The sequence below is a fragment of the Mirounga leonina genome, unplaced genomic scaffold, assembly GCF_011800145.1.
Source record: "Mirounga leonina isolate KUSES-001 unplaced genomic scaffold, KU_Mleo_1.0 Mir_107, whole genome shotgun sequence".
Classification (NCBI taxonomy): Eukaryota; Metazoa; Chordata; class Mammalia; order Carnivora; family Phocidae; genus Mirounga; species Mirounga leonina.
Genome location: NW_023270233.1, coordinates 4,733,523 through 4,758,128, shown reverse-complemented (window position 1 = coordinate 4,758,128; position 24,606 = coordinate 4,733,523). Strand labels below are relative to the sequence as shown.

The window sequence follows — 24,606 nt, the reverse complement described above, 5'->3', positions numbered from 1 at the left end:
TTTTAATTTTTTTAAAGGCTTTATTTATTTATTTGTCAGAGAGAGACACAAGCAGGGGGAGGGGAGAGGGCTTCCCGCGGAGCAGGGAGCCCGATGTGGGGCTCAATCCCAGGACCCTGGGATCATGACCTGAGCCGAAGGCAGACGCTTAATGACTGAGCCACCCAGGCGCCCTATAGATATATTTTTTAAGTAAATTCTACCCCCAAGCTAAGGCTGGAACTTAGGACCCCTAAATCAAGTGTTTGCGTGCTCCACGACTGAGCCAGCCAGGCACTCCCACAGAATATATTTCAAACATCAGAATATAAGTAGATAACCCCTTATTCTCCAAAAGTTTCGGATCTGGTTTTGGTGATACTAACTGTACAAGTTAAGTAATGCAAATACATGTTAATCTTAGGCTAATGAGAGTTCAAAGAAAGGAGCAATTTCAGATCCTTAAGGAAGTTTCTGCCAGACTTACAAGCAAACAAACAAGACAAATAGGGAAGTTGTAAGGAAATTCTAGTCAGAGGAAAGAATATAAGCAGAGGCTTAACTATGGAAAAGGCATACTGAAAAAGTTTAAATACCAGAATTAAGGCAGGCTTCTTTCTGTGTTTGGCAAATAGTTTAAATGTTTGAGCAATCAATTAGTGTCTAGGATAGACTGGAACAACCCCCCCCCCACACACACACACAAAAAAAAAAACAGGGAGGAAAACCAATTATAACTATAGCAAAATTTCTAGCTGAAGCTGGTGGATTAGTGTGTCTGAATTATGGTAGACCCCATGTATATGGAATGGAGAGACTTAACAAAGAAATCCTTAGATAATTTAAATATGACAGAAAATGCCATGAAACTGGGAGAATGAATGAGCCAAATACTTAATATGCAATGAGGCTGATGTTATTCCTTTTGTTAATATGCCTGACAACCGTTTATAATTATTGGGCCAGAATCAGCAGTTGTTAATAATCTTAGGGATGTAGTAATGTACTCTAATACAGTTTTACAGGAAAAAAAATCTTAAAACAGTTTTAAATGGGGGCCCCTGGGTGTCTCAGTCGTTGGGCTCAGGTCATGATCCCAGCGTCCTGGGATCGAGCCCCAGGTCGGGCTCCCTGCTCAGCGGGGAGCCTGCTTCTCCCTCTCCAGCTCCCCCTGCTTGTGTTCCCTCTCTGTCTCTCTCTGTCAAATAAATAAAATCTTTTTAAAAAATTTTTTAAGTTTATCAGCACCTAGTACATATTAAAGCCTCCATAAGTGTTTTGTTTGCGTGAATGAATGTGATAACCATAACTGGTATCCTTGCCTGCTCTCAAGCCTCCATCCATACTTTGCACAGTCACCATAAGGATCTTTCGAAAACACAAATCTGGGGGTGCCTGGGTGGCTCAGTCGCTTAAACATCTGACTCTTGATTTTGGCTCAGGTCTTGATCTCAGGGTCATGAGATGGAGCCCTAAGTCAGGCTCCACGTTCAGTGTGAGCTTGGGATTCTCTCTCTCCCTCTGCTTCTCCCCCTCCTCATGTGCATGCATGCGCACACACACTCTCTTTCAAATTAAATTTAATTTAAATTTTAAAAAAAACACAAATCTGATTAATTCCTGCTTAAAATCTTTTAGTGTATTCTGAGTAAGTGTTGAGATAAAGCCCATACTCCATTCATTTGTATGGCGTCCAAGGCCCTTCAAAATTTGCCCTCCTTATATCATCTCTATTCCCCATATCTATTATTCTATTCATGCCAGAACTACACACCACTTATTATGTCCTCACTTCTCACCTCCGTACCTCTGAACACATTGGGTGCCTCTCTTGTGTGCCATGGGACCTAGGACAACTGCTATCTAGCACTAGAATTGTGTCATAACTGTGTCTCTAGTACAGTTGAACAACACAGGTTTGAACTTTGTGGGTCTACTAATACATGGATTTTTTTGATAAGTACGATATTGTACATGTATTTTCTCATGATTTTCCTAACACTTTCTCTAGCTTACTTTATTGTACAAATACAGTAATACATATAACATGCAAAATATGTGTTAATCTACTGTTTATGTTATCAGTAAGGCTTCCCAGTCATTAGTTTTGGGGAAGTCAGAAGTTACAGATTTTCTACTCCACAGGGATCAGTGCCCCTAACTCCTGCTTTGTTCAAGGGTGAAGTGTAGTTTTCTTTTTTTTTTTTTTTTCAAGATTTTATTTATTTATTTGGCAGAGAGAGAGACAGAGAGAGACGGAACACAAGCAGTGGGAGAGGGAGAAGCAGGCTTCCCTCTGAGCAGGGAGCCCAATGTGGGACTCAATCCCAGAACCCTGGGATCATGACCTGAGCCAAAGGCAGACACTTAAAGACTGAGCCACCCAGGCGCCCTGAAGTGTAGTTTTCAAACCTTGGGTGCATCAGAATCATCTGGAAAGCTTGTTAAAAACAAAATTGTTGGGGGGTACCTGGGTGGCTCAGTCAGTTGAGCATCTGACTTGATTTCTGCTCAGATCATGATCTCAGGGTCCTGGGATTGAGCCCCACATTGGGCTCAATGGGGAGTCCTTGAGATTCTCTCTTCCTCTCCCTCAGTCCCTCCCTTCCTCTCTTTCTCTCTCAGATAAATAAATCTTTAAAAAAACAAAACGAAACTGTTGGGGTCCTACCCCCAGAGTTTGATGCAGTAGGTCTGGGGGGGCCCAAGAGTTTTCATTTCTAACTTGTTTCCAGGTGATGTTGACCCTGCTGGTGTGGGAGCCACACTTTGAGAAGTACCCTGGATTATAGTTCCATCAGGGTAGGGCCAATGAAACAGCACATACGTTCAGAAAACATGCTGAATATATGCATAAATAACAAAATAAATGGGGAGAGGGAAAGAAGTGGAGGAAGTAAAAATACCCCAGGTGATAGGGAATAAAGTAAGCAAGTTCTTCTCTCTACTTTGCCTTTGCTATTAAAACCTGGTATAGAGGGTTTCACAAAAGCACATCCTTGTATATCTCTCCCCTCACATCTTGCCTACCAAATTCTGTAGTTTCTAGTATTTTTCCAAAACAAGGTTATCGTGACCTAAATACTAAATTGTTTATCCTAAGTGAATTTTTTAAGATGCATTTGTGGGACTTGTAAATAGCACCATCATGGTCCTGCTCTGCTCTTTCTTGTTTTCCCTCCCAGGCCATTAAAACTCCTAGAGAACCTAGTCTGTTTCTTTATTCTAATGCTGAGGTGCATAATAATTCTTATCCATAATTTTATTACATTTGGACTTGCTGCAGGATTGTTGAACATGATGGTCAAAAAAGAGTTCTTGAGATGTTTTACAGTACAACTTTGTAAATTTATTTAAGTAGTGCGGGGGCAGGACCCCTGGGCAGAAAGTGCTGCACTTTTGCTGTATGAAGCTGGTGGTGGTTACATATGCTTAGTGTTCAAGGGGGATGGGACGAGCAGGGAGCATTAGATCGTAAGTGTTTTCTTCAAATTTCGACTTGTAAAACTACTGGAGATTTCTCTGGTGCTTATCATTCAGCTTGATATTAACTACTGGTGAGATATACCGGTAGTCATGAGACCCTTTAAAAACGTAGCAACCATTTGATCCTTATCAACACTGCAGACTATAGGTCAGGCTTCTGGACTAAAGGTGAACATTTTTCTGTTTCTGTCCGTCATCATTTCCCTCCTGATGAATTTTCAGTACTTAAATCTTTAAGGTTGTTGAAGGACAAAGGGCTTATCTTCTGTAACTTCTTCAAGCTGACAGGGGTCATAGAGATGTCCCTATCCACGGATCGAAATTGATCACTGTCTGTGTCTACAAGTTACTATTACAGAAGGCAATTGTTGTAGAGTCCAGAGGTGACACTGGGTAAATTTGTTTCAAGTAGTAAGGATCTTCTGTCAGCTGGGCGAAGGAGTCAGGAACTGCTTGTATGTATCTCAACAATAGGAGAGAACAAAGTGAAAGACAACATATTAAGATTAATATAATAAAAATAAGAAGTGTGATAAGAAGATCCTTTAAAGTAGACCTTAGTCCACCTCCTGACCAGGAATTTAATCAGTCATTAAATGACATTGTAGAGTCTTTAAGAGCACCAATTTGATTTAGTAGTAGGAATATCCCTATTGGGGTGATGTATCATATTGGCTATGTATTGATGTAAATAATGCCAATCTGTACCTTATGATGGAGAAACCCACCAAGGGAGGCCTGAAGTGCTTGATATGGGCAGTAAGCCACAAATCCAAGGCAAAGATTGGTTTTGTAGCTCAGTGTAATGTTGTGCCCATTGTAAAAAAAAAAAAAAAAAAGTTAACATTTAGGTACAGTGTGCATGTCTGCTAAAACTTTGGATACATTAGCAGAGTCATCTGGGATATACACAAAACATTTAGTCTCAATATTAGCAATAATAACTTTTTCTTTGACTTGCAGTCATCAAGGGCCATTAGGTTTTGGAGGGTCACGTTTCAAATTTGTGGGTGACTTCGTGTTGGGTTTAGTTAAAGGTGGAAGCTTTAGGCTTGGCTAAAGCCTCGTTGGTAATTTTACATCGATAGAGGTGGCTCCCAGGACAAATATGGCTAAGGGATACACCATTAAGAAGCCTTCTTTGGGACACCTGGGTGGCTCAGTCGGTAAAGTGTCTGCCTTCGGCTCAGGTCATGATCCCAGGGTCCTGGGATTGAATCCTGCATTGGGCTGCTTGCTCAGCAGGGAGCCTGCTTCTCCTTCTGCCCCTCTTGCCCCTGCTTGTGCTTGCTTGCTCTCTCTCTCTGACAAATCAATAAACAAACAAACAAACAAAAAAAGGGATGCCTGGGTGGCTCAGTCAGTTAAGCGGCTGCCTTCGGCTCAGGTCATGATCCCAGGGTCCTGGGATCGAGTCCCATATCGGGCTCCTTGCTCGGCGGGGAGCCTGCTTCTCCCTCTGCCTGCCTCTCCCTCTGCTTGTGTTCTGTCTGTCTGACAAATAAATAAAATCTTAAAAAAAAAAAAAAAAAAGAAGAATCCTTCTTTGCCTGATGTTTAGCCTTAACAATATCCTAACTATGAGGAAATGCTAGAAAGTGAGAGATGACCTGTCTGGGGAAATAAGGGCATCCCAAGTATAGTCTCTGATCCAGTTATAAGGAAGGTGGGGCCATCCATTATCTCTAAATTCACCCTTATTTCCAGAGATAGCCAAATCAAGACTAATTCATTTGTAAAACAAGTCCAGTTTTATTTACATAAGCTCCTCAAGGAGAGTGATTGATCGTGTAGATCCTTTAAATCTGCTTTGCTGGAACTTTTCATAAGGAATCTCTAGACTGAACTTTTAATAGCCTCTCAAACCAAAGCCAAGCCAAATACTTGTCATCAGACTTGCCTGTAATACCTGTAGATTAGGATATTCCTCTTCTCGAGGTCCCCAGAATATCCTGAAGTTCCCGCACCTGCCAGGAAGTGACATTCTTTACTCACCTGGTAAGGCTGCTGGGAACTCTAAGCAAGATATCAAGCCAGTATTTTCAAGGGGCTCCATGGGCTCCATAAAGTCTACCTTAATTCCTTAAAGCTGTCTGGTCATATCTGAGTCTATGCATATCTCTCTCTAATATGACATTCCAGTCAAAGTCTTGGTAATATAACCAATGTTTCCAATGGTGTCCTGTTAGAAGGGGAACAGATTCTTACTGAACTTATGCAAATAACTGTAGTTGCCATGAAAGAAAGAATACTCACTGAGAATTTCTAAATTCTAGAGGGTTCAGGTAGGGAGAAAAGTTAAATGCTTCAGTTTGTTCACAAAGAAATACTTTTTCACATTTCTGTAAGTCATGGGTATCTTAAGAGAAAATTTCCTTAAATCTGGAAGAGCAAATGATAGAGAATCAGCAATGTTTCAAACAAGAGTCACATGCTCAGGGTGACTGGGTGGTTCAACTGGTTAAGCATCCGACTTGATTTCGGCTCAGGTCATGATCTCAGGGTCCTGGATGAAGCCCCATGTCGGGCTCCATGCTCAGCAGGAAGTCTGCTTGAGATTTCCTCTCTCCCTCTCCCTTTGCCCCTCCCCCTTCAAATAAATCTTTAAAAAAGCAAGAGTCACAAAAACTATAATCATCTTCCTCAATTCATTTAGTCCCATATTACTAATTCTAGTTGTTTGGATGCAGCTTTTTTTGGTTAGTTCTGGAAATTCTTACCCAATTTAGTTTTATTTTTTTATTTTTTTCCCAGTTAAGTTTTATCATTTTAAAGATATCAAAAACCTGCATTTTTTTTAAAGATTTTTTATTTAATCCTTTGAGACAGAGACAGAGACAGAGAGAACACAAGCAGGGGGAGTGGGAGAGGGAGAAGCAGACTCCCTGCTGAGTTGGGAGCCAGATGCAGGGCTCTGAGCTGAAGGCAGATGCTTAACCATCTGAGCCACCCAGGCGCCTCAAAAACCTGCATTTGTTAAAAGTCCTTTTTATGAATCTATTTGAAGATAAAACATACTTGCAAGAGCATCAGAACAATAACTATAAATAACCAAAAAAAACCCTTCAGAAAGATCCAATATAAGAATTAATCATAATGCAATTGACAAGGAAATCCACTTATTTCTATGACACACAACATTTCAATAGTTGAAGTAATGACCTTATCCCAGGACATATTAAAACTAAAAGAATTTTATATATATTTTATTTTTTATTTTATTTAGATTTTATTTATTTGTCAGAGAGAGAGAGAGCACACATGCAGGGGAAGCAGCAGAGGGAGAAGAGAAGCAGGCTCCCCGCTGAGCAGGGAGCCCCAAGCGGGACTCGATCCCAGGACCCTGCGATCATGACCTGAGCCAAAGGCAGATGCTTAACCATCTGAGCCACCCAGGCGTCCCAAAGAATTTTATATATATTTTAAAATGGTTATAGCATTTACCTGTAGAACACAACCTAAGGCTTATCATCACTGGTTCGACAATGCATCCCATGTAATTTAACATACCAAATGAACAAGCCTTAATAAGTCAAAAGATGTCATTTACCATTTAAATCTCGAGAAGTTTGTTAAAAACCTTAGAAAGTTCTAAAGCACATACTTAGGGGTGCCTGGGTGGCTCAGTCGGTTAAATATCTGCCCTCAGCTCAGGTCATGAGGTCCTGGGAACCAGCCCTGCATCAGGTTCCCTGCTCAGCAGGGAGTCTGCTTTTCCCTCACTCTCTGTCCTACGCCCTGCTTGTGATCTCTCTCTCTCAAATAAATAAAATCTTTAAAAAAAAATAAAGCACATACTTAAATAGGATTACAGATCATTATAAATTTAATATTTATATTTAACCAAGGTGACGATAAGGGATTCTATGGGAAGTTATATAGTTGTTAGCAAAACTTAGGTCCTTTAATATTGAAAAGTTTTAACTTTAAGTAATCAAAGACCTCATACAGACAAAACATCGAAGCTTTGGTTTTCTGGGCAGATAAAGAAAAACTTCACTTACATTTTCTTATCAAAAACAGACCAACAATCCAAGAAAACTTTGTCTTCTTAACATACAGAAAAGGAGAATTTCAGTTTTATACCAGTGTACTTTTAAAATCCATTCATTTTGAGGGGCGCCTGGGTGGCTCAGTCATTAAGCGGCTCAGGTCATGATCCCAGGGTCCTGGGATTGAGCCCCGCATTGGGCTCCCTGCTCAGCGGGAGGCCTGCTTCTCCCTCTCCCACTCCTCCTGCTTGTGTTCCCTCTCTCGCTGTGTCTCTCTCTGTCAAAGAAATAAATAAAATCTTTAAAAAATAAATAAATAAAACCCATTCATTTCGAGGTGCCTAGCTGGCTCCGTCGGTGGAGGATGTGACTTCTGATCTTGAGGTTGTGAGTTCAAGCCCCATGTTGGTGTGGGGCCTCCTTAAAAATAAAATAAATAAATAAAATCAATTCTTTTTTTTTAAGATTTTATTTATTCATTTGACAGAAAGAGAGAGCACAAACAGGGGCAGCAGCGGAGGGAGAGGGAGAAGCGGGTTTCCCGCTGAGCAGGGAGCCCAACACGGGGCTCGATCCCAGGACTCTGGGATCATGATCCGAGCCAAAGGCAGACACTTAACTGACTGAGCCACCCAGGCGCCCCTTGACTTTAATTCTGACCACACATAAAATTCTTTTCCAAAGATTTCCCTTCACAAACCTTCTACAATTTTCTTTTTTATTTATATTTTGTCCTAAGCCTTTTTTCTCTAAACAACCCATCTCATTTTAGGACAAAATTACTTTATTTTTCCCTCAACAAAAGGTAGTCCCATCCCTTATAACTTTCTCATGTATCTCCTACTTTCTTATAAGTAAAGTTGATTTCCTTATTTCCACCAGTCTTAATTACATTTAGCAGAATTTTAACTTTTAGAAACCTTTGCCCCCAATGAAAATTGAGTAGTAACCAATTGTGAAGTGTCTGTTACACCAGGATTCTTTTAAAGCTGAAATTCATGAATACATTTCATAATTTCTAAAAACATAGGTTTTCCCATAGTACATTTACTACTAAAGCATGAAGCAATTTACTACAGACCCAAGTATCCTCAGTTTCTCTGCAATGAGAAGCCAAAAGCAGACAAACCTATGTTCAGTAAGTAACCAATGCTTTAGTATTTTATCTTTTTTTTTTTTGCTTTAATATTTTATCTTATCTGGAAAAGACTTAGATATCCAATGAATTCGATTTCTCATTTAACTTAGCAAAACTTCAAAATTTTAAGTTACCAAAGATTTTGAAAGCTATTTAGAAGTTTTACCTATAAACCGTTTTATTTAGCCTACTTGGTTTTTAATAATTACCCATAAAACTCTGATGAGATGAACACAATTAACCCTCATGTTAAGTCATTTTTTGCTGACAACTGGCAGCAGAGGTAACATGAGCTTATTTGACCTGTAGTAAACCTTGGTAGAATACAAGTTTTATATTTAATGCTGATAATTCTAAAGACATGTCTACCTTAATTATTATTATTATTTTTTAAAGATTTTATTTATTTGACAGAGAGAGACAGCGAGAGAGGGAACACAAGCAGGGGGTAGTGGGAGAGGGAGAAGCAGGCTTCCCACCGAGCAGGGAGCCCAATGTGGGGCTCGATCCCAGGACCCTGGGATCATGACCTGAGCCGAAGGCAGACGCTTAACGACTGAGCCACCCAGGCGCCCCATGTCTACCTTAATGAAACTAACAAATTTAAATTAGCTTAAATACCGAATATGTTACACTGGGTCCACTAAAAGTCAATCAATTTGTTCCCCACTGTCAATTTTTACCTGGGGCTCCCGTGGGGAAATCTGAAGGGGGCAGAAGTGGGGCGCTCTTGGCTCCTTGATGGGGAGGGTAGGAGGAGCAGGGACCAGTAACGCCAGGAGCCCGGGGGATGGTACAGGAGCTGCTTATGTAAGGCGGCTCCCGGTGGTGCAGGAACAGGAGGGAGAGAGGGGCACAGAGTAGGTGAGGTGCTGCCAGGAAGCCTGGAAGCGGATAAAAGCCCAGAGGGCAGAGAAAGAGGACTCCTGGTCAGAAAGATCTTCAGCTCTGACAGATGAGCAGACGGACATTTTCTTTTTTCCACCCACAAAAAGTGAGGGGCGCCTGGGGCGCCTGGGTGGCTCAGTTGGTTAAGCGACTGCCTTCGGCTCAGGTCATGATCCTGGAGTCCCGGGATCGAGTCCCGCATCGAGTCCCGCATCGAGTCCCGCATCGGGCTCCCTGCTCGGCAGGGAGCCTGCTTCTCCCTCTGACCCTGCCCCCTCTCATGTGCTCTCTCTCTCATTCTCTCTGTCTCAAATAAATAAATAAAATCTTAAAAAAAAAAAAAAAGTGAGGGGCGCCTGGGTGGCTCAGTTGGTTAAGCGTCTGCCTTCAGCTCAGGTCATGATCCCGGGGTCCTGGGATCGAGCCCCACTCAACGGGGAGCCTGCTTCTCCCTCCCCACCCCACCCCTGCTCTCTCTCTCTCTCTCTTTCTCAAATAAATAAATAAAATATTTCTTTTAAAAAAGTGAAAATGGGCAGTCCATGTTGGACCAGAGAAGACAAGGAACCTCCCCAAAACAAAGGGGGTTTTGGCAGCTGTTTGGGTATTCCTTAAAGTCCCTGTCCCAAGGTGAACTAACCAGATAATTGGTTCCAATTATCCTAACCATTAACCTGGGAAACGAATGATGGAGAAAACCCCACATACAACAAGAGTCAGACAACATTCATTCAGTCCTCTCAAGAGTATATTCCAGATCTGACACACAAAAGAAGAAGCAAACAAAGAGGAGGCTAATGACTTAGGAAAAACAGGCAGGCATGTAAGGATCTTGACAGCAACCTGTTTACAAAAGAGTTGCACATCTTGGGGGTTAGATTTATTTTATAGCCCAACAGCATGGGGTGCTTTTTTTAAAATCCAAATGGACTCTAATATGCTAGGAAACAGCCCAAGAGGGAATCCTTTAGGATCGAGAAAGCTGATGTCCTAGTCCATTCCTATAAAACGAAGAGAGTACTTTACCCCAAATCCCCTTCGGCTTCTGAATGGCATCCCATCAGGAATATTGCCAAAGGTTCCTGAGGTTCAGGGTGGTGGGAGGCATCCCTCTTCTCAACCGCTCTGACACCTTGGTACTACCTGAGAAGTGATGTTGACCTCCCTTCCCTTCCCCATTGCACCCTAGACCACAAAGGCTGGTGAATGGACTAAAACACGCAGAGACTGGGGCTGCCTCTTTCCATTCTGGGGAAGCCAATATATTTGGCCACCAATATTAATACCCTTTGAAAGCCTCTGGATCTAGTATTAATGGATGGGGTAGAGGTCCTGGCCTTTGTTAAGAAGGGACAGCTATTTTATATCATATTGTCATGTATCTAAGCTAGAAGTACTTTCATTCTAAGAGCAGGACTGTTGCCCATGGGTAAGGACAAACGAGAGACATGAAGAAATGAAAGTGTGGAACCCCTGTCTAATCCAGGCAACTTTCTCGTGAGCTTTATCCATGATCCAGTCCCAAGGGAGTGGTCCCCCATTGGGTGAGTGCCCCAACTGGGTAATAGCTCCGGTCCCTTTCAGGAAGAAAACGGTCAGACATGTCTTAGACTTTATGCTCATTGAGGGATCACACTGGGTTATTTAGGAAGAAACCTTACACAGGAGTCTTAAGATTGGCAGCCATCCAAATGCCATGAATGGCTGTCCCATGCCTGAGAAGAATACAAGTATTAACAGGTAAAACAGGAAGAGCCTGATTTCTGAGCCCAACACCATTACGACCAAGGTACTGATGTCCATCCAGCCAGGTGGCAGGAGTTTGTCCCTCCCTGTAGTTTGGGCATGGGCAGAAGGTTCTCTCCTGAGCACTCAGCAAGACCTGTTCCAGAGGGTTGTACTATTCAGGACATCTCTGAAAAGGAACAAGTTAAAAACAAAGACCGGGGATAAAGAAGACTTACCAAGCCACATCAGGGCTCTTGGATTCATTCATAATTCCTGTACAGACCACCAAAATTGTGGCATCGCTGAGCTTGCCAGTCAAGAAGTAATTCTGGAGACATTTTATGGTGCAACTTAGTAAGTTTCAGTAGCACAGGGACAGGACCCCTGGGCAGAAAGTGCTGCACTTTTGCTGTATGAAGCTGGTGGTGGTTACATGCTTAGTGTTCAAGGGGGACGGGACGAGCAGGGGGCATTAGATCATAAGGGTTTTCTTCAAATTTCTTCTCATAAAACTACTTCCATAAGATTTCTCTGGTGCTTATCATTCAGCTCGATATTAACTCAGTGAGATGTACAGGCACTCACGAGACTTTTAAGATTTATTTATTGGGGCACCTGGGTGGCTCAGATGGTTAAGCATCTGCTTTCAGCTCAAATCATGATCCCGGGGTCCTGTGATTGAGCCCCACCCACATGGGGCTCCCTGCTTGGCGGGGAGCCTGCTTCTCCCTCTCCTTCTACTGCTCCCCCTGCTTGTGCTCTCTCACTCGCTCTGTCAAATAAATAAAATATTTTTTAAAAATAAAGATTTATTTATTAATTCAAAGAGAGAGAGTGAGCAGGGGGAGTGGGAGAGGGGGAAGCAGGCTCCCTGCCAAGCAGGGAGCCCAACACTAGGCTCCATCCCAGGACCCTGAGATCATGACCTGAGCCGAAATCCAGGGTCAGTTGCTTAACCAACTGAGCCACCAAGGTGCCCCTGTCATGAGACCTTTTAAGAATGTAGCAACCAGTGCATATTTGACCCTTATTGAAACTGTGCAGGCTATAGGGCATGCTTCTGGGCTAACAGTGAACATTTTTCTGTTTCTGTCCCTCATCAGATTTTTTTCTAGAGGAGAACACCTAATTTTATAATCACTAGGAAAATAAGGTTCACTAATTTATTCAGATATTGAAAGTATATTATGTCATAAGCACAAAGTACACTAAAACAAGACTGAGCCAAGAGGCTTAAAATCCATAAAATCAAAGTCTTTTATAAAAGTGTGGTGAGCAGAGTCCCGGAGGTGTGCACAGCAGGCCTTGACAGCACAAGAGAGAACATCTAGCTCTTTGACTTGGAGATGGAAATGGTGTCTGGCAAGACCGGCCAGCAGAGCTTGCAAAAAGCTAGCTGGAGTGCAGACGGGAGAGCGGTCATCCTCCAAGGGGCTTAGAAAAACGGGAGCGGTTATGTAGTATGGAGTTTAAGCTTTCTCCTGGAATGGAGTCACTAAAGATTTTGGATAGGGGAGTGACTAGGAATTATGCTCATGGAAGGCCCGAAGCCTTAAAAAGGATCTATTAAAAGGTGCACAGTTTCCTCATTATGCCTTTATTTGAAACTTAAAATATGTTGTATTCCAATTCAGGCTAGTAGAAGCCCCTGGTGCCTTTATGTCTGTTCAACAGATTCCGTTGAACACAAAAGGAATGAAATTAAGATGTTACTGACTCACCCAGTACTTAGGATTGAGTATTCCAATTACTTGATCCATACTGATGAAGGAGTCTGCAATATGCCACTGTGGCATAAGAATTTTGAGGAGAAGGCATTTGAGTTCCTGAAATCCTCTGCCTCAAAGCCAAGCCTCCCAAAGGAACTCAATTATCATAAATCCCCTCTCAGGGAGCAACCAGGGAAGATGATCTCATCACCAGGTACAGTGAAAGTTGGCACCACGCCTAAACAGACTTTGTCACAAAACTATTTTATCTTCCGTCAATTCTCCTAAGGGCCCATTTATCTTTCTTAAGTCATTTGTTTTCCCATAAGTGCCCTTTCTACCCCCAACTTCCCCTATGAAGAAGTCATGTATAAGTGTCCTTCACCCCCTTTCCCCTATCAAGATGATATATAAGGTCCCAAATTCTTTTTTTTTTTTTTTTTAAAGATTTTATTTATTTATTTGAGAGAGAGAATGAGAGAGCACATGAGAGGGGGGAGGGTCAGAGGGAGAAGCAGACTCCCTGCTGAGCAGGGAGCCCGATGCGGGACTCGATCCTGGGACTCCAGGATCATGTATAAGGTCCCAAATTCTAACTACCCCTTTAAGTTTCATTTTTGTGAACTCCCTCATACTCATTCAGTCAGTCTTTTCTCTTGCTTGTCTTTTGTCAGTTTAATCAGCACGCTCCCAAACACAGAATCTAAGAAAGTAGAGGAAAAGTTCTTCCTCCCCAACAATTCAAAACAGTGCCTGCCAGCCACTTATTTCTAATTATGTACTTTCCCCCTTTTATGATTTCAAAATAATAAAACTCCTTTGGGAGCTGCTTCTCAAATTTAATAGAGCCTAACGTAGAATCGGCTAAGTGTTCTAGTTTTTAATCTGATGATTACATTTAAAAGGAACTGTGATTCTTGATTTCTGTAATTTGTCACTGTGGTTTCTTTAAAAGCCCAGGGTGCTGGATTTACAAACTCTAAAAACCTTCATTTAGGTGCTTGTTTAGAATTAACATCTTTTAGATGTTAACCTCCATGTTTACGTATAACTGAAAAACCATAAGTATGACAAATTAATGCTTTTTGGTCTTTAGAATTGAGAATTGAAAGGTAAAGTAGATAGGAAATGTGTGAGTAGGGAAAGTAGTTGATAATTTACCAATCATTCTTGAAAGAAAACTTAAGAGGGTGTAAACTGACCAGGACTGCCTGATCGGAAGGGTTAAGAATTGCTAAAATTCTAGTTTTTCTAAAAACTGATTTGATTGTTCCTGGTTTGTTTTTCTTTTTTAAGATTTTGAGAGAGAGTGCACAAGTGGGGCAGGGGGAGGTAGGGGCAGAGGGAGAGGGAGAAGCAAAGTCCCCACTGAGCAGGGAGCCTGACGTGCGGCTGGATCCCAGGACCCTGAGATCATGACCTGAGCTGAAGGCAGATGCTTAACTGACTGAGCTACCCAGGCACCCTGTTGATGTTTTTAAAAAGATTTTTAATTTTTTTCAATTTTTAAAAATATTTTTGAGAGAGAGCCATGAGCAGGGAGGAGGGGCAGGGAGAACCAGACTCCCCACTGAGCAGGGAGCCCGATGTGGGACTCGATCCCAGGACCCTGGGATCATGACCCGAGCTGGACAGATGCTTAACCAACTGAACCACCCACCTGCCTGTAAGATTTATTTTTAGAGAGGAGCATGGGGGGAGGGGGTTTGCAGAGGGGCAGAGGGAGACGGCCCCCTCCCCCGACTCTTCATTTTATTTCATGAGGTTCTTGCTATCAGCTTCTGCTAACAGAAATTCAGAATGATTAAACTGTGTCCCTCTTGTATTTTTTTTAGTTCTGCTTCAAAAAATAAAGTTCAGGGGGCGCCTGGGCTCAGTTAAACATCCGACTCTTGATTTTGGCTCAGGTCATTATCTCAGGGTCGTGAGATGGAGCCCTGCATCCGGCTCCCAGTTCAGCATGGAGTCTGCTTGAGATTCTCTCTCCTTCTCCCCCTGCTTGCATGTTCTCTAAAGTAAATAATTTTTTTTTTTAAAGTTCAAAACTACAAAAAAAACACAAAAAAACAACAACAAAAAAACCTCTTCGCTAGTGACGGAAACAACCATTTACATGGTTTAGACAGTGGTTCTCAACCCTGGATGTTTTTTTTAACACTGAGACCCTGACCCCTGAAATTCTGATTTTATGGTCTGGGTAGGACCCAACATGGTTATTTTAGATTTTTTTTTATTTATTTGTGAGAGAGAGAATGAGAGACAGCATGAGAGGGAGGAGGGTCAGAGAAAGAAGCAGGGAGCCCGATGTGGGACTCGATCCCGGAACTCCAGGATCATGACCTGAGCCGAAGGCAGTCGCTTAACCAACTGAGCCACCCAGGCGCCCCAACATGGTTATTTTAAAAAGCTAAACTGATTTGAACACGCAGCCAGGGTTGAGAACCACTGGATATTGCATTTAAAAAAATTAATTTAAGTAATCTCTGCACCCAACATGGGGCTTGAACTCACTACCCTGAGATCAAGAGTCACATGCTCAGGGTGCCTGGGTGGCTCAGTCAGTTGAGCGGCTGACTCTTGATTTTGGCTCCGGTCATGATCTCAGGGTTCCTAGGTTGGGCTCCATGGTCAGCGGGGAGTCTGCTTGAGGATTCTCTTTCCCTCTACCCCTCACCCTGCTCACTCACGCTCTCTCTCAAATAAATGATTAAAAAAAGTCACACGCTCTACTAACTGAGCCTCTGTACTTACTAAAAGCACAAATTTTTTTCAGTTTATTTCTAGTTAACTGGCCAAATTTTTACCCAATTCACCAAATATTGATTTCAAATTTTTATTCTTCAAATTGGTTATGCAACAATTAAGTGAATAAGCATCCTATTTATGTGTTTGTTTTAAGCCACCTAATTAAAAGCATTATATAACTATTTGAAATTAAAACTGACAATATTTATAAAAACTTCTTGTAACAAATATAGCTTCCTAAACTATGAGCAATCCTGTCCTCAATGAATAAATATGACAGTGAGATTTGAGAATAGAACATTTTAATCATTCAAATAGCAAGCTCAGTATCATTTCAAATTCTTTATTATACATCATGGTTGCACAATTTGAGGCTGGTTAAATATAATTGTTTTCAAAATTTCTTCGAATATTTTCTAGATTACTACATGCAAGTGACCATGAAAATATCTGGCATCTTTAAATTTTGAAACTCTGAACAGGCACTTACATGAAGGAAAACATTACCATTCACAGATAGCCACATTTAAAATAGATGCTCCAGCACATGGTACATGGAACCTTTTGCCAGTAAAGAAGTTGGTTACTGACCATTTTATCAAAGTGCCATAGTAGTAAACAGGTTTAGAGAAATGTAATTTGGGTTACTTAGCTTACTCATAAAGTAAGGTTAACTGACAAGACTTGCGCTGAAGTGTATAAAAAAATATTGGTACAAAAACCAGTGAACCCTAAGTGAAAGTAGTTTCACACAGCAGGCTTCATTTTAGTTCCTACACTCCACATTTAGTGTATCTGAGATCAGACCCCATGCATATGAACAGATGACTAAAACCTTCTTTTTACAACTTTGAACAAATGGCTTGAATTTAGTGTTAACAAAATTTAAACAGAGTGGGTGAAATTACATTTGAGTTTGAACTACCCAAAGTTCCAGTTTAACAAACATGAAATTGTCCAGATCTAGATAACTACATGCTTCACAGGTCCTCCTGAGTTCCCCATCCTCAAACTTTCCCCTGGAAAGGGAAGAGAGTATTTGTGAAGGCAACAAAATTATAATTTCATGTATGTGGTAAAAAGATGTCTTAAATTAAAAAAAAAAAAAAAATTCAAAGTAGTTACAGAAAAATGATATAGTTTTAACAAATTCGAAAATGCCAACAGAGTCAACTCTACATTGCAGAAAACATACAGTGGTACCTGCTGGATAGTAATAGCAAAATAGTTACTTAATATGGCAAAAAAGAAAGAAAGAAAAGAATGAATGAAAGAAAGAGAAAAGGAAGAGAAGGAGGGAGGGAGGGAGGAAGGCAAGGAGGAAGGAAGGAAAGAAGAAAGGAAGGGGCAAGCAAGCAGGCCACGGTGACATGCCACATAATCTCGGGGAAAAATTTTAACATTCACAAAACAGAAGACTTCAAAGAGGATACAATTCAGGAAGCCATGGAATGGTGGAATCAAAAGCACCTACAGTGAAACACTCCATAGGTATTTCTCAAACACACATGTAGAAACAAATGTATTCCTCAAAAATATTGAGATGCCATGTTTTAAATCTTTGCAGGATTTAAGGCCCATTCAATTTTTCTTTTTTTATTTGAACACGAAATACTTAATTTTTTGCATGTAGAGAATAAGAGGTAATTATTAGCATGAAAAAGGAGAAAAGTATTTATAATCAACATTACTAAGAAAAGCAAAATTACAAATACCAGCCTACTCACATGAAAATCTTTAATGTTTATGTTTATGCATATCTGAGTGCTTATTATCAGGTCAAAGTGTGCAGTAAAAAAAAAAAATACAAGAAAGAAAAAACGGCAGCTTAAGAAAGTTCCAGTGTTTCAAAGAAAGCGCTTTTTTTAATGTATATACATGAAGAACATTTAGTTGTATCATAAAATAAATGCAGCACTGTAAGATAAAGGAAGACTATTATAAATGGAGTTTTGGCCTTTTCCCCCACTACAAGCTGCAACCATCTTTAACCTGCTGAACTTAATCTCAATGGATATAGGAGTTTTTTGTTTTTCTTTTTTTCTCCTATTCAGTTCACATTTCAGGCTGTTCAGCAGATGCCTGTGATTCTGGTGATTCAAATCGCTGGTGAAAGTTTGTTCTCTGTTTCCTCAATTTTTCAGGAGCTTTTCTCCATAAAATGATCTCCTGGTAAAACATATGCAAGACATCAACAAATTAACATTCTCATATTATGCCTTAAATCTTCACCATGGAAATAATGCCACTTCAATTTTAACTATAACAAAATTAGATTCTTCCCAACAAAAGCTGTTCTCTTTGCTGAGTGACCTACTTTCTTCCAGTTCTAATCTTGGACCACCCCTTCTGCCAGCCCTGCTTCCCTCTCATAAGCACCTATGTACACCACCACTGCCAATCCAATGTGGCACAAGATTCTAGCTATTACTGATTTCAAGAATTCCTAAAATCTGTCCTTGGTTTGCTATTTTGCCCTTAGCCAAGTTCAAACCTCTGTAACTTCAACCTCCGACACTAAGAGCTTCTTGGTAGACAGCTTGGCCTCCAGTGCCTGAGGCTCCTTTCTAACCCGCCCTTCCAATCACTACCCGATTTGGCTAAAACACTGCTTCAACCGCACTTCGGTAGTTCTCAGTGCCTCTAGGATAAATCTCAGACCAGGCATTCAAGGTCCTTCACAACCTTTATCCAATTTACCAACATCACTCTGTTCCCCCACCAGCCAAACAGTTAACGCTCTCCTCCCAATGCACTCCAAATAAACCCACCCTACAATTTCTCCTATATATTTTTTTCAAATACTTATTCCTCTGCCTATCCAAATCTTGTTCCAACCAATCCATCCTGAGATCTTTTAAATTCCTAAAATTTAAAAAAAAAAAAAAAATCCTAAATTTGCTCTGTAAAGTCATGACAGGCTGTTTATGTTGGTTACCAAACAGCCAAATGAATGCCGTGGGAAGCAACGTATTCATTCAATAGGCTACAATATGTAACTGATTTGGAAACTGTAAAGTTTATATAATCTTTTTTTTTAAGAGGGGGGAGGGGCCGAGGGAGAGGAAGAGAGAGAATCCCAAGCAGGCTCTACACCCAGAGCAGAGCCCAATGTGGGGTTCGATCTCACGACCCTGAGATCATGACCTGAGCTGAAATCAAGAGTCAAGACACTTAACGGAGCCACCCAGGTGCCCCTATATAATCTATCTTGAGTTACAAATTACCTTTTTTTTTTTTTTTTAAGATTTTATTTATTTATTTGACAGAGAGAGACATAGCCAGAGAGGGATCACAAGCAGAGGGAGTGGGAGAGGGAGAAGCAGGCTTCCTGCTGAGCAGGGAGCCCGATGTGGGGCTCGATCCCAGGACCCTGGGATCATGACCTGAGCCGAAGGCAGACGCTTAACAAATGAGCCACCCAGGTGCCCACAAATTACCTATTTTTAATCTTACAGCATTATGGCAATATCAAAAGAAAAGGTTTTCTCTCTTCTAAATTATGGTCGAACTAGAATTTAAGTTTTCTGTTAATTAGCTTTTTATAATTTTTCTCTTTCCACACATATGCAATGTGAGAACGTTGAAGACAAGCTATGTTTATAAAAGGTAGATTTTGTATTCTTCACAATACTTAGTGCAGAATAATTTCTAATTTAGTTTTGAGTACTCAACTGACATTCAAATATTTATTAATCTGGTTCATAATATAAAAGACCATTCCAATCACAATCTTCACTGAAAATTCACCAAAGGCTTTTGATTTTCAAATGAGAACTAGTTTTATGATAAACATTTTATATAAAAAAAAGTATTAGGGCGCCTGGGTGGCTCAGTTGGTTAAGCAACTGCCTTCGGCTCAGGTCATGATCCCGGGGTCCTGGGATCGAGTCCCGCATCGGGCTCCCGGCTCGGCGGGAGGCCTGCTTCTCCCTCTCCCACTCCCCCTGCTTGTGTTCCTGCTCTCGCTGTCTCTGTCTCTGTCAAATAAATAAATAAAATCTTAAAAAAAAAAAAAATTTTAGATTTGGGTCATCTCAGGTAAATTTACAACAGAATGGAAAACCAGAATCCATCAAATTAATGAAATCATTCAAAGTGATAACGAAAATCTACATCTGTTGATAAAGGAAAGATATTCAAGACACTACTGAATGAAAAAGCAAATTAAAGAACAACACACATATGATCTAAATACACATATACAAGTTTGTCTGGAAAACTACTCACAATGATGGTGGAATTTTTGTTAACTTGTTCTTTATTGCCTAATTTTTTTTAACAAACAGTAGGTATTATTTTTATAAAAAAAAAAACAAAACTTTCAAAAGAAAAATAAAAGCTCTGCCAAATTACAGCCCATTCTGGGGTCCTGCTTCTGAAGAGATCTATCACGACACTATTCCATTCACACCTAAATTCCTTATCATAGAAACTCCCACTTGCTCAGTACTGTAAAGCTTAGAAAAGTGAGTGCTTTCCAGGTGTTTTTAGAACTGCCATAGAACAAAACATCAGCCTTGGTGGCACCATACCTGCTGCTTGAAGTACCTTCTGTCTTCCTCATCAACAAGGACTAGATTCAAAAAGTACCTTACTGAAAATTTTTTGTTCACATCTCTCATTGTTGGAGTTGGGTCATATCCCGCTAAAAACAGTCTTATTGGAATTGATTCACCTGAAAGAAAAACAATTTCCATTTAATTCTAAAGATGAAAATATGGTCACATAACACCTAGAACTAAGCATTATAGAGAAGACACTAACAGTTTAGTTCTTCATGAGATGGCAGCCTAACAAAAACTTTATTTAAAAAAAAAATTTTTTTTTTAGAGCTTTTATTTATTTGTCAGAGAAAGAGAGAGAGAGTGAGCACAAGCAAGGGGAGCTGCAGGCAGAGGGAGAAGCAGGTTCCCCGCTGAGCAATAAGCCAGATAGATGCGTGGCTCCATCCCGGAACCTTGGGATCGTGACCTGAGCCGAACGTGGACACTTAACCAACTGAGCCACCCAGGCGCCCCATAACGAAAACTTTAGACCAGGGTTTCTTAGCCTTAGCACTACTGCCATTTGGGGCCCGATAATTCTTCGTTGTGGTTAAGTTCTGTTCACTAGATATCAGCAGCATTCCCCAAGTGTGGCAACCAAAAATAACTCCAAGCCACAACAAATGTCCAGGGGGTGGTGGTGGAGCAAAACGGCCCCTAGATGAGAACCACTGCTCTACAGTCAGAATGCCTGGATTCAGATGCCAACTCTACAACTTACTGGCCATGTGACCTTGGCCAAATCACTTAACCATTCTGTTTCAAGTTCCTTATCTGTGAAATGGAAAATAGCTATAATATCCATCTTGTAGAGATTTGTAAGGACTATATGAGTCAATATATGTAAAAAGCTTAGAATAGTGCCAGCAGGTAAGTGCTGTTTTAGTAGTTCTGTTATTCTTTCCATGAAGTTTACCATAATTTCTAATCATGTGTATAAGTTCTTCAATACTTATTAACTAATTCATCCAAAGCAACAAACATGTTTCTAATGATGATTATTCCTTCGTTACCAAAAAGATTCTCGTGGTTTCTTTCCTAAGGGTAACTATTTGCATATTCTGTTTTGAATCTTTTATATGTAATACTTTTCTTGTGCACATCCATTTCCTAAAAGATATATGATCCATTACTTTACATAAAACTTTGTGGCTGCTGAAATTTTACAAAGTAATGTTGCCTAACGGGAGTGTGTACACACACACACACGTCTTGAATTTAGAAAGACCTGGGCTCAAATCCAATTCTGCAATGATTAGCTATTAAAGGAAACCAGATTATGTCACCACAAATCTGCCTCTTTGACATAAAAATTATTTTGAGCTGAAGGCAATTACGAAGCAGCAAAGAGCAGAAAAGGCTCCCCATTTTCTGCCTAAAGGCAGGCTGTAACTTCTCCCTTTAATGAAGACAGTCTCAGCCCAGGGATGGCTGATCAGGAATCAGCAAACAAACCTTACTCCATTTGTTTCCTCCCTTAGATTTATTTACCTTCACACAGCTTGCCACACCCCTGGAGAAGCCTGCAGCTACGTTCCTTTGTCCAGTTAGATCTTGAAATTTATTGTTCTTTTGAAGATGCTATATATGCTGAAATTCTAAGCCACTGTTTTGAGTTATTTTTTGTTGAGGTTTTTCCTGCATGATGTGCACTGCACACATTAATAAACTTTTTTTCCTTTATTAATCTGTCCTTTTGAGAGTCCCAGCTGAAAATCTAAGATGGGTAAAGTTCTGCCTCCCCTACACTTTACCTTTAACAAGTTTTTTAACCTCTTTGTATCTCAGTTTAATCTGTAGAATAAGATACCATCACCTAACTCAAAGGAAACATTGGAGCACCTCAGAGTACAATGCCTCATCTATAGTTGGCACTCAGTAAATGATAGCTACTTTTTGAAATAATTACTAACCGAATGAGAAAAAGCCAAAGATGTAGATGTAAAATGATAAATACTGAGGCACTGGCTGGCTCAGTAAGCAGAACATGTGACTTTTTTTTTTTTTTTTTAAGATTTTATTTATTTATTTGACGAGGGAGACAGAGAACACAAACAGGGAGAGTGGCAGGCAGAGAGAGAGGAAGCAGGCTCCCCACTGAGCAGAGAGCCTGACGTCAGTCTGGATCCTGGAACCCTGGGATCATGACTTGAGCCGAAGGCAGACACTAACTGACTGAGCCACCCAGGAGTCCTGAGCATGTGACTCTTGATCTCAGGGTTGTAAATTCGAGACCCTTGTTGGGTATAGAGATTACTCAAAAAAAATTAAAAATCTTTAAAAAAGTAAAATTAAAAATACTGGCTTTATTATCTTGGATACGGAAGATAATAATGGAACTGCTTGTTTTCTTGGGGGCTATAAGGATTACAGAATCCCACAGACATTAATGCTTAGCTATACAGCACCTTATATTCAGCATGAGTAAAAAAGACTTACCGAGATAAACTATCATAACAGAAGACAATCAAAATATTACAAATTCAGAACTAGGTAAGAGATAATATATAAATGTCTCTTCTAAATACTAAATTAAAGTTTTTCTTTTTTTTTTTAAGTAGGCTCCACACCCAGCATGGAGCCCAGCGCCAGCCTTGAACTCACAACCCTGAGATCAAGACCTGAGCTGAGATCAAGAGACAGAGGCTTAACCAACTGAGCCACCCATGCACCCCTAAATACTAAAATTTAAACTGCATAAAAAATTAAACTTTACTTCAGACTAGGAAGTACTATTACAGTCTTTCACTATCTATACAAAGACGATCTTAAAAACATCATTATCAGAATCACTTAAGAATTCACAAATACTTTTACACTGCATAAATACTTTCAAACTAAACTGCCATGAACACTGCTGTTTGTACTACCTATCACACAAAAGAAGTAAATGAAAAGTATGTTACCTTTTACTGGTGCACCATCCATTATTTCATATTTAGCAATTGTTTCTGTTTCTGTGGTGGTACTGGGTCCTAGCACAATAATGTAAACGACATTAAAAAAATAATGTAAGTGACATTAAGTTAAATATTTCCAGAATATAATTTCCAACCTTGTATCTTATTTTCCAACTACATTATTTTAGTACTAATTTATCTTCCCATTTTGTGAAAATCATTCTTTTCTATTTCTTGATCTACACTTAACATACTTATCACTTCACTGAATGTTTCACTCTCTTCTTACCATATATATAGTTCAGAAAGAATCTTCTCCATAGAGTTCCTTCTATCATTTCTAGTATCTACTAAAATGGAAACTAGACACATAAGAAATAACCACTGTCATGCTAGTTTTCTCTGCAACATCCAAACTGTCTTCTTTCAGAGTTAGTTAACTCTAACTTGGAGAAAACATCAAACTGAGTACTTGATTGACATAGTTCTTTTAAGTTTGGGTGTTCATCTTCTAAGAGATTATTTGACCCCAGACATCTGTAAAAAGTCAATGATATGATAAATGAAAAAAGTGTATCAAAACATACATTAATGATCCCAATGCTGTATAACATATAATATGCAAAGACAACTAAACTCTGTTCTGAATGATGAGTACAGATTATTTTTTATTTAAACTTTTCTAGAATCAGCCAATTTTTAACCAGAAAAAATGTTTAATTTCTTTTAAACAAGAAAAAGGAACCTGACGTTTGATTTTAATATCTTTAAATCCCTTAAAACTTTTATTAGCAGGTGAAAATGGAGATTAAGAAATCACAGATGATTGTAATTATGATTCCAATTATAAATTCTTAAAGAGTGTTGCCTAAAATTATTTTCAGCAAAAATCCAACAAATGGGACAAATTAAATCTATACACTAATTAAAATTAAAAAGTAATTATAAATAATTCTGGAGCAACTGGTCAGCCATCTGGAAAAAACTAAAGTTGAATCCATATCAAGACAAATTCCAAAGAAATTAAAAATTTAAACAAAATCCCCAGATTATATTATTTTAGGAGAATCAAGCACAGAAAATTACTTTTAGAACATCAGTGTGAAAAAGGCCTTTCTCTGGCACAAAACCTAGAGTCTATAAAAGGAAAAACTGGTAAATTTGACTACACAAAAAACTACATGGCAAAAGCCATCATTAGCAAGACAAACTAGGGAAATTTTTGCTGCATTCATTCATTCATTCATTTATAAAGATTTTATTTATTTATTTGACAGAGAAAGCGAGCAAGAGAGCATAAGCAGGGGGAGCAGCAGAGGGAGAGGGAAAAGCAGGCTCCCTGCTGAGCAGGGAGCCCAACACAGGGCTCAATCCCAGGACCCCTGGATCATGACCTGAGCTGAAGGCAGATGCTTAATCAACTGAGTCACCCAGGTACCCCTTTTGCTGCTTTTAATTCAGAAAAAGGAATTGATTTCCCTAATATATAAAGAG

The 24,606-nt window shown here is 40.0% G+C and overlaps 1 protein-coding gene across 3 annotated transcripts in view; it reads right to left on the bottom strand.

Moving 5' to 3' along the window:
- Positions 1 to 15,992: 15,992 nt before the first annotated feature.
- LOC118018879 (vacuolar protein sorting-associated protein 26A) overlaps positions 15,993 to 24,606 on the bottom strand; it is a 34,231-nt gene continuing 25,617 nt past the window's right edge. For all 3 annotated transcript variants that reach the window (XM_035017689.1, XM_035017684.1, XM_035017695.1), the window contains 3 exons: positions 23,119 to 23,187; positions 20,201 to 20,343; positions 15,993 to 17,834 (listed from right to left, as the gene is read on the bottom strand). In XM_035017689.1, the coding sequence (XP_034873580.1) occupies positions 17,721 to 17,834; positions 20,201 to 20,343; positions 23,119 to 23,187 (326 nt within the window). In that variant the 3' untranslated portion in view covers positions 15,993 to 17,720. The remainder of the gene's footprint in view (positions 17,835 to 20,200; positions 20,344 to 23,118; positions 23,188 to 24,606) is intronic.